Genomic DNA, 9,471 nt, shown 5'->3' with positions numbered 1-9,471 from the left:
CCATCTGGTTTTTGTACGCTTCCTCTTTCTTGTCCTGAATACTTTGGTTTCTTTCACATTTCTTGCCCTCTGGTGTAATAAGTGGGCTGTTTAAAGTGATTGTAAGCACTTTTTATTTCAATTATTTGTGAGATTTGTTCAAGAAAGGCCTTGTCGTCAATAAATACATGGTGTCAATATAACAAAATTGATTGTTTTTGCAACTGGTGGACATCATTTAGCAACAAATTATTCCAATAAACCTATGAACAAAGAGGACAAAACACACTGCTGGATGTGATTACAAGCAGAAGCAAAAACAGCTGCAAGTTCAGTGAGCAATGAGCATGGCTGAAATGTGTCACTCTGAGAATAATCCACTGATAGGCCCGACCTTAATGGACATTTTCTTTTAGCAACAACAAATGAGGTATAGACTTAAGAGCATTTCATTCCCTGGAAAATAATTTAACCGGAAACATTTTTATGTAGTATGATTCTTAATTTGGCAGAGTCAGTTGCAAAGCTAAGTTGATATAAAAGATTAATAGTAGTGGCAAACAGGAAATCAATCAAAAAGAAGAGCAGATTTGTTTTTTTTTATTTTATTCTCCACACAACATATTATGCACTTACTGAGGAAATTGAATTAGTTAATTTGCCTAAATAACTAAGTGATAAGGAGAGGAGTAATTTGTTAGGCAACTTTTAATAGCTTTAAATGTGTCATTGGGATTTCTGTTTTTCCCACTGTTCTGGTGTTAGGGTCTTCTGTTCAAATGCGTGGATCTCTTTGAGTTCCTCTGCAAGGCATGTGTTGACCATCCTGCGAAAATAATGTTGTTAGAATTATTACAGGAATTACTTATATTTGTCATTAAGTGTTTACAATTCACCGTTTACATAAAAGTTTTGTGTACCTGTGTCTCTGTAAAAGTGGCTTTCCCTCAAACTGGGGTGACACAACAAGGACTTTGTAGCTGGCAGCACATCTGTTAGAAGACGTGTCCTCTACATCCTGGAAACCAAAAAGTCAAACATTAATTATAAATTTACTTTGCTTTGTTACTATGACTCCTTCTGAAACTACTAGAACTCCCAGACCAGTCACTTGCAATCAAACCAGGGGAGTAAGTGCTGCCCGGTGGTCGAGTGGTTAAGGCACAGCACATGTATATTAGGCTCCAACTGCAGCCTCAGTGCCATGAGCTTAAATCCCGACACATTTGGGCCAAAAAAGTCCTTTAAAAAAGTGTCATAGAATGTTGGTTGCAACTGTAAGTTTGCTGACGACACCACCCCTAATGGGAACAAGTGGTAGAAAATGAATGAATGAACAGAGCAGTCAAAATTACTGGGCGTTAAAGGTAGAATACTTAAATCTCCCTTAAATTTGAAATATTTCTCATAATCATAACATAGAAATTATATATATGATAGATACAGGAAATGTCAATATTGAGACACACCAAAAACCTGACTAAGCAGAATAAAAAGACTTCAAAATTAGTCATTTAGTGTTAACACATTTCATCAAGAAATCTCAAAACAGGAAATGGACTGCTCATTGATTGGGTACATTTAAACATGGTGTCTATCCATTAGGCTATAACATTGTAAAAGGAAATATGGTTTTATTTCATGTAAAGTATCTGAGCACCTTGTCGTTATAAATGGTAACGACGTAATAAAACGAAAGTAAAGAGCTCTGCCACAGCTCAGTGACAACAAAACGTACCACGTGCACTGCCGCGAGCTCCTTGGTCAGTTTATCCTGAATATGTTCCGCTGTTATCGCCATTTCCGCCATTTCAGCTAAATCTACACGGCAAAGTTGCTAATCTTTGAAAAAATATTACAACAGCAAATGTATAGATTTTTTTCGGGCTATCTCATGGTAAACGGACCCCGGAAGTGTTTGATAAAGTATCCATGGTTCAGCCGGGTTCTAGCCGGTTTCAGCCCAAAGAAAAAATAAATAAACATATTTTAACAATGATCCGGCATTAATTTAGAAAACTATGTATATAAATATATAAACAAGTCGGTAATAAATATTCTTAAAGAAATAAAATGAAACCGATGAGAGGTAAAATATCCAATCACATAACTGTACTGAAATTGATCACCAATCACATGCAGTAGAACTCATGAAAGGCGGGCTTTATCATTTTGAAGGAGCAAATCACACCAGTAGATGGCCCTAAAAAAGCCGAATCAAAATGTATAATTTTCTTTGCGAAAATAGAAACCCCAAGCAATAACATTTACTTCAGATAATATGTAAGTAACTTTGGATATTTATTGAACATAACTGTTACAATTATTGCTGTTGTTTGCAAGACAACATTTAATAAAATAAAATTATGTTTCAGGCATAGTATAGGACTACTATAATGTATTTGTTATCGTCTTACTCATCCCGTTTGCTACCAATGCTTGAACAACAATGAATTCAAGACAGAATCTCGCTCTGTTAAATGCTTTCGTTGCAATGAACTAATGTTAGATCGGGTGATTTTTATCAATTTTATAAAAAGGTACAAATTTCGTCATCGAAATATGAGGTTATAATGTAAAGCGTGTGCAGTCATGCTCGTTCTGCACAATGGTAGTTGAAGTCGAGAGCTTTTATGGTGTTTACATGCTGTACAGCACAAACCCTAAGTTCAAAGGGCGAATCTACATCGGCTTCACGGTAAACCCAGAGAGAAGGATTGGGCAGCACAATGCAGGGAGACACCGAGGGGGCGCCAAGAGGACCAGTGGGAAAGGGCCATGGTAAGGAAGAAATAATTAAGCTACTGATGAACTGATCTTGTATCAATGGTATCAACAATTTACGTGAGGTATAACTAACGAATGTTTTGTTTCTAGGGAAATGGTTCTCATCATTCATGGCTTTCCTTCTGATATTGCTGCACTGAGAGTAAGTCTGAACAATATAATTACTTACCAGGTTTCAAAGAGACATAATGCGCAAAATCGAGTTTTATGAACTTAACACAGTTCCTTCATCATTACTTAACTCTGAGTTGTAATTTCAATTGATTCATATATGTTTGAATAATCGTGTATTATCATGCAATTGAGGCTTGCCGAGTGTTCAGAAAATGTCTGTTTTATTTGGTATTTATGTTTTATTTGATTGTAGATTGTCCTTAAGATTTATTAATAGCATATAATTTGTGCATTGCACAAACAGAGGTTAATTTGTATACTACATATTTTCACCTGTGTTTCTGCCAGTTTGAGTGGGCCTGGCAGCATCCACACTCTTCACGCCGGCTGACCCATGTGACTCGTCGCTCCAGGAAAGAGTCCAGTCTTGTGTTCCATTGGCGTGTCGTGTCGAACATGCTGCGGGTGTCACCATGGAACCGTCTGCCCCTCACCGCTCGCTGGCTCAAACAGGAGTACAGGATGGACTTTGAGCCTAGCCTACAGCCTCCGCTCCACGTCCCCATTGCTTTTGGCTGTGTGCGGGCCAAGAAGAAACCTGCTGTGACTTCTGGAGAGGAGCAGGAGGAGGTGTCCTGGTGCTGTCTCTGCGGGCGAATTGTTAGGGTAAACACATTACTGCAGCTACAAGTAGAGGGGATCTTGTGGTGATACTATAATAAAAAAGGATGTCAATAATAATTATGAAGAAAAATTGATATTCTAAATCTACATGTAAGGTATAGATGATAAGGACACTTTACTTTACTCCTTACGTTAAGACATCTGTTATCCAAATATTGACCCAGTCTCCAACAGTAATGCAGTAAATTTAAATGCTAAATACATTTTATGTTCATTAAAGCAGCTATAATATATATTTTATGGTCATTCCTTAGACGTCAGAGAAGCTGAGCTGTTTTCAACCATCGTGTACAATGAAATGCCACATGACCTGCCTGGCCAAATACTTCCTGAAGTCAGAGCCAACTCAGCTCCTGCCTGTGGAAGGGCAGTGTCCCGTGTGCCACATCACAGTGTTGTGGGGAAGCCTCATCCGTCACAAACATGGCTGCTTCGGAGACTTGGAGGAGATCGCACTCACTTCATCACAGGTATGGCCCCCTCAATACACATGCTGAATGGTATCGTAGAAGGTTTTTGCTCTTTTGACCTTTGTTTTTTCACAGAATCACTGGGCAGATGAGCTGCAGATATAACAAAGAAGAGTAGTATGAACCTAGGACCACCTCTGAATTGTAAAGAATCATGTAATTTTAAATGTTACTACTGCTGTTTGATGTGAATATTTTATGAAATACAACATTTTTAAAAAGTTATATTTTTAAATAAAAACCTGCATTTGCAGTGCTAAATGTGTGTTTTTATTTGTTGGTCTACCAAAGTAATTTATCTAGGTCTATATTCTCAAAATAAAAAATTAGACTTGAAGCTACTTTACCGACTTTTTTATGTCGGAGGTCACAATTGTTATATTGGGAATCGCAACTGAAACATTTTGTGAACCACTGAACTAATGCAATTCTAAACCACAAGTTTAATTTCCCCTAAAATAATTTAGTGTGTAAACATACATACAGTATATAGTGCAAAATAATGTGCTGATGGTGTAATAATACGGTAGAGAATATTATCAGCTGTCAAAGTAAAGACGCAGTTGGCACTGAGCACATTTCTATGACATTGTAGTAAATTGTGTGTGCTTGCGCAAATTTGTTTTATTGCCATTGTGGGTGAACAATTCACAAACTAGGAACTTGATTCGGCACCAAGGTACAACATCAAAGTTATTATTATTAATAGTATAATATTAAAAAGTAAGACTGTCTAGAATAGAAATGCTAAATGTTCAAATAAAAAGGGCATGCAAAATAAAAATCGATTCAAATATATGTACAACAGGATCAGAACAATGGTGCAAAACTGGTGTTATTAAGGCGCTATGAAGTCTTCATGAGTCCAACGGCAGAGGGAAAGAAACTGTTGTGGCGGGAGATTCTGGTCCGGATGGGCCGTAGCCTCCTGACTGAGGGGAGTGGCCTCCTGCCTGAGGGGAGTGGCCTCCTGTCTGAGGGGAGTGGCTCAAATAGTCCATATCCTGGGTGAGAAGGGTCGGTTGTGATCCGGCCTGTGCGTCCCAGAGTCCTGGAGACGTACAGATCCTGCAGAGATGGAAGTCTGCAGCCAATCACCTCAGCAGAGCGCACAATGCGCTGTAGTCTCTTACAGCGCATTGTGTACCACACGTGATGGAGGAGGTGAGGATGGACTCAATGATGGACGTGTAGGAACTGCACCATCATCTGCGCTGGCAGCTTGGCTTTCCTCAGCTGTTACAGAAAGTACATCCTCTGCTGGGGCCTCTTGATGAGGGAGCTGATGGTGGAAACAGAGGGAGTCCATAGTGGTGATAGGGGGCTGTGACTTTCCTGAAGTCCATGATCATCTCCACTGTTTTCTGGGCGTTGAACTCCAGGTTGTTACCGCTGCACCAGGACACCAGCCGGTCCACCTCCCTCCTGTAGACAGACTCATCCCCATCTGAGATGAGCCTGATGAGGGTGGTGTCGTTAGCTAACTTGATCAGGTTTACATTGTGGCTGGACGTGCAGCAGTTTATGTACGGGGAGAAGAGCAGGGGAGGAAGTACACAGCTCTGTAGAGTTACTCACAAAAAGCAATGAAACCAAGTATGGTGTGACTGTCTCTGTTTCGGTCATTGCAATGCATGATGGCTACATCGCTTGTGTGGAAGATGATCATGCATATTTGTGGGATCTGGAAATTGCCGGGGACATAACATTTTCAATAAATTAACAGTGGAAAGAAAGATACAGGGTATAACCCGCAGGATTCCAGAAACTTGAGCTTCCTCGGCTTGTACCTCTTGAAGGATACAGACTCCAGAGGACTGTCTGACAATCTGATTGACAGGGTTTGCATCCACAAGAAAGCTTGCAGTTTATTACAGAACAGAAAATTATTTCAATAACATAATTTACACAGTTTATTGAGAGCTCCACATACTACATAAATGTAACATTCATTTTGCTACACATAGTCAAACACTGCATTGGTAATGTTGGTGATCGTCCGTCCTCTTCACTGTGGGGCTGGCTGAGGGGCTTGTATCGTTATCACTGGCTGAAAACAACAAATATATTGTGATGTAAACTAAAATGTAATGAGTTGAAAAATTGTATTTAGTCGTACAATGCTTTTTGGTGTGTGTGTTTGTATTTATTTACCACTTTTGGAGCTGAAGAGCAGCAGTTGACCACCTTGCAGGCATAGACCGCCAGAGTGACAGAGATTGACAACAGAGTCACCTGGATGACCATTAACTCAGTCAAGAAATGATAATGGGAAATCTGTGAGTGATCAGACACAGCTAGTCATCAGACAATAACTTTTAATTTGCAGGTGCAACTTTTCATTTTTGCCATCAGGTTTGGATTTTATTTTTGTTGTAAAATATCTAATGACTAAATACTTGCCTCAATTTGTCTGCAGTGTCCAGCTGCTTCATAATATGTGGAGTTTTCATACTCAGCTTGAAAGCAGTCACTCCATTCCATTGCCATGAGGAGGGTGAGGCAGAAGAACGACGCTACAGAGGCTACAATCTCCATTCCCACACAGGCCTTAAGCTGAAATCAAAGCAGAACACTTTATTATTGTCAGTGTAAACAAGCTGTTTTAAGCGTAATACCATACAAGACCTTCAGTGTAAAACTGAGATGGCAGATGTATATTCTGTGGCTCAAACCATCCTAAACCACATTTTAGAGCTCTAACACTTTCCTTTAACAACACTATTTAGAATATGTGTGTTTGTATTACTGTGTTGTAATGTTTCCATTCATATGTTAGCAAGAATATCTCACTTTACAGTATTTGTTGGGTAGATTTTGACTTGTATATACTTGGACATGTAATTGAGTGTAATTTTAGCATGTACTTTACAATTAGTTACATTAGTTACATCACATTGAGTACAGAGTATATCACCAGTCCCAATTATTCCAAAGCGTGATTGACTCATTTTTTCTACACTCTTTCTACAAATACACAGAGAATTGCTGTTTAAAACTACTTAATTCAGTTTATTTATTTTATTGATCTAATATCTAAATAATATCAACGCATTGTTAATCGGGACAACTACTCTACTTATTACATAAAAAATAATGGGATATAGAGAGTGATTTTATTTTGATAGATGAAGAATGGGAAAATATATGGAGAACCACAAAATCAAATGGAGAGAAGTCTGGAGGGAATTCTGTTGGAAAATGTGACACAGTTTTGATGGTGTTATTCCAATATTGATGATCTGGTTAGAGTTTATTCTGGTGTCATTTGATAATGTACTGGGGAGAGCAGGCGTTGTTTAACATACCGTGGGTAGGTGCAGGTTTTTGGATGCTATAGCCACACTTCCTGCAATGAAAATCTGCAAAGTGAAGACATAATTCAGAATAAAACTACTCAGAGGTGGGTAGGATAGCTAACAATGCACTCAAATAAGAGTAACATTACTTTAAAATAATATTACTCAAGTAGACACTCAGAGTATAGTGACACTAAAATTACCCAAGTAAGATAAAATTATTATTTGGGGAAATTACAATCCAAATATTCACATAGAATAGACCACAACGATATCATATTTGAATCTGCGGTGCAATTAACATACATTTTCTAACCCTTTCAACATAAACCAAAACATAAATAAAAGTTTAAAGTACTGTTACACTATTACACAAGTGGGAGTAATAATATGGTGCTTGAAAAGTACAGAGTTCCTCAAGTTACTCAAGTAAACAGAACAGTCAATAGGCGATTGATTACCAAAACGGATGAAATTATGAAAAACCCAGCAAGCCAGGTTTTTTCCTCATTGTCACCGGTAATAAACGATGCCATACAACTGCTCTGGAAGACGCTCAGGCATATTTGGGTGATCTGGATATCGGTAGAGACTTCAACGTTAATATGATGGACAGAAAAGTAGACAACATGATATATGGGTTGATCACCCCCAGGGCTTTAGGCTCTCCCTCCAGAAATTTGAGCCTCCTCTGTGCATTCTTCTGGAAGGACACCAACACCAGAGGACTGTCCGACAATCCAGGCTCTGCATCCACAACTGCAGCCTCTAAAAACACATCGTAAACTCACCATTACGTTTATGTTTTGACGTTTCCATGAAGCTCGACCAGGTAGATTAGTTGTGGGGGAAAAAATCAGTACATACATGTTTAACTTCAGTACACATACATGCATTTATTTATCATACAAAGAGGGGTGCAGGATTAAAATTTTTGGGTAAATGTAAGGAACAATACTGCAGGCACTATTGAGTAGTAATTATAACTTGACATTTTTTCCCCCCTCCATTCCTTATTAAGAAATTAGGGGTTCTGTCTATAGGAGTTTTTGTTTATAAGAGTTATAAGAGTCCATGTGTGGACAATAAAGGAATATCTTGAATATCTTGACCATTAAAAGTTCAAAACAGATTTCCGAATGTGTTAAACATTTAGACAGAATAGGCTATAAGTCCATTTAAGTTTAAAGCAGATGTAATAAATAAACATCAGTGCAAAACAGGTAATAAGAACTATAAGATAGAGTTGGGGAAAACCTGAAAATAACTCATTCTTGAAATCCAGATGCAAGACTTAAAAACATTCAAACTAAAACATCCATTTGCATGAAAAGAGCCTGTACATCTGGATTTCATCACCTCCACATGTGGTCATGCGCAGTCGGCTCCACAAACATTCTTCATGCAGCGTAGATGAACTAGAGTTTACCTGTCATGGTGCCTTGTGCCTTGTGCCTTGTGCGTCACTCAGTCGGTGTCTCAAAAGTTGGTGATTTCAAGCCCCAATCCCATCCAGTTGAGCAACACGTTCACAACTTTCTGATGCTTGTCCTTGTGCGCAACCCAAGTCCAGCCCCAGTCCCAGTCAGGCCTCTCACTCCCCCAACCCACCACTAACATCTTATTAACCCTTACTGGCTTTCATTACACTCTATTACAGTTGAGCTCTGATTTAAAGGATCACGACGTAACATTCCTGGTGGAGGGTGTACGGCACCTTGGATATTACATCTTTTCCTGACCTAGAACGTTCCGCAGAATGGCATTAAGCTTATACTTATCTCCATTGAGACAAACAGATGACATCACTAGGCCATGTTACCAGTCAGATCTGTGGAGAGGCAAGCGTGCTCTCATACACTCGTTTAATTGAATGAATGTAAGCTAGACACTGTATGTTTAATGCCATAGTGTGGAACGTTCCAGGAACACACTATAACATCACCAGAACCTTTTAAACGGAGGCAAGAATTTTATAGAAAGAGCAAAATTAAGAGATACGTTTCATGGCGGTGCTATATTGTAATGTTTTTTTTTTTTATACATTTGAGTGATGGTTTTACTGACAAAATATCAGCGCGATCTATAGCTGACAAATAGTTCTGATTGTTGTGCAGCAGCAGCTTCAATGGAATATT

The 9,471-nt window shown here is 38.7% G+C and overlaps 3 protein-coding genes across 3 annotated transcripts; 1 reads left to right on the top strand and 2 right to left on the bottom strand.

The window, feature by feature from the left end:
• Window positions 1–659: 659 nt before the first annotated feature.
• On the bottom strand, window positions 660–1,887 carry LOC140371701 (bolA-like protein 2). Its single transcript, XM_072458890.1, has 3 exons — window positions 1,718–1,887; window positions 900–997; window positions 660–805 (listed from the first exon to the last, which is right to left on the bottom strand). The coding sequence occupies exons 1-3, from the start codon at window positions 1,787–1,789 to the stop codon at window positions 706–708; spliced, it is 270 nt and encodes an 89-aa protein (XP_072314991.1). The 5' UTR covers window positions 1,790–1,887; the 3' UTR covers window positions 660–705.
• A 609-nt stretch (window positions 1,888–2,496) lies between these two features.
• slx1b (SLX1 homolog B, structure-specific endonuclease subunit) lies at window positions 2,497–4,295 on the top strand. Its single transcript, XM_072458657.1, has 5 exons — window positions 2,497–2,760; window positions 2,857–2,908; window positions 3,229–3,546; window positions 3,819–4,034; window positions 4,110–4,295. The coding sequence occupies exons 1-5, from the start codon at window positions 2,588–2,590 to the stop codon at window positions 4,137–4,139; spliced, it is 789 nt and encodes a 262-aa protein (XP_072314758.1). The 5' UTR covers window positions 2,497–2,587; the 3' UTR covers window positions 4,140–4,295.
• Window positions 4,296–5,951: 1,656 nt separating this feature from the next.
• On the bottom strand, window positions 5,952–8,903 carry LOC140371814 (membrane-spanning 4-domains subfamily A member 4A-like). The gene is made up of 6 exons (XM_072459024.1): window positions 8,763–8,903; window positions 7,983–8,101; window positions 7,795–7,908; window positions 7,343–7,396; window positions 6,189–6,590; window positions 5,952–6,084 (listed from the first exon to the last, which is right to left on the bottom strand). The coding sequence occupies exons 1-5, from the start codon at window positions 8,767–8,769 to the stop codon at window positions 6,426–6,428; spliced, it is 459 nt and encodes a 152-aa protein (XP_072315125.1). The 5' UTR covers window positions 8,770–8,903; the 3' UTR covers window positions 5,952–6,084; window positions 6,189–6,425.
• Between the last annotated feature and the right edge of the window lie 568 nt (window positions 8,904–9,471).

Source organism: Eucyclogobius newberryi, unplaced genomic scaffold (assembly GCF_026437365.1).
Source record: "Eucyclogobius newberryi isolate DKJ021-1_F unplaced genomic scaffold, fEucNew1.0.hap1 SCAF_22, whole genome shotgun sequence".
Lineage (NCBI taxonomy): Eukaryota > Metazoa > Chordata > Actinopteri > Gobiiformes > Gobiidae > Eucyclogobius > Eucyclogobius newberryi.
The sequence above is the reverse complement of the archived record's forward strand: the minus strand, read 5'-3'. Positions and strand labels throughout refer to the sequence as shown.

Excerpts from the sequence above, each read along its gene's own strand:
- LOC140371701 (XM_072458890.1), bottom strand. The coding sequence starts at position 1,789 with ATGGCGGAAATGGCGATAACAGCGGAACATATTCAGGATAAACTGACC. Across the intron at positions 998-1,717 it reads AGCTCGCGGCAGTGCACGTG|GATGTAGAGGACACGTCTTC; the intron begins GTACGTTTTGTT and ends TTTGGTTTCCAG. Across the intron at positions 806-899 it reads CCACTTTTACAGAGACACAG|GATGGTCAACACATGCCTTG; the intron begins GTACACAAAACT and ends TTATTTTCGCAG.
- slx1b (XM_072458657.1), top strand. The coding sequence starts at position 2,588 with ATGGTAGTTGAAGTCGAGAGCTTTTATGGTGTTTACATGCTGTACAGC. Across the intron at positions 2,909-3,228 it reads CTGATATTGCTGCACTGAGA|TTTGAGTGGGCCTGGCAGCA; the intron begins GTAAGTCTGAAC and ends TGTTTCTGCCAG. Across the intron at positions 4,035-4,109 it reads TCGCACTCACTTCATCACAG|AATCACTGGGCAGATGAGCT; the intron begins GTATGGCCCCCT and ends GTTTTTTCACAG.
- LOC140371814 (XM_072459024.1), bottom strand. Across the intron at positions 7,397-7,794 it reads TCATAATTTCATCCGTTTTG|ATTTTCATTGCAGGAAGTGT; the intron begins GTAATCAATCGC and ends TTCACTTTGCAG. Across the intron at positions 6,591-7,342 it reads AAAACCTGCACCTACCCACG|CTTAAGGCCTGTGTGGGAAT; the intron begins GTATGTTAAACA and ends CTTTGATTTCAG.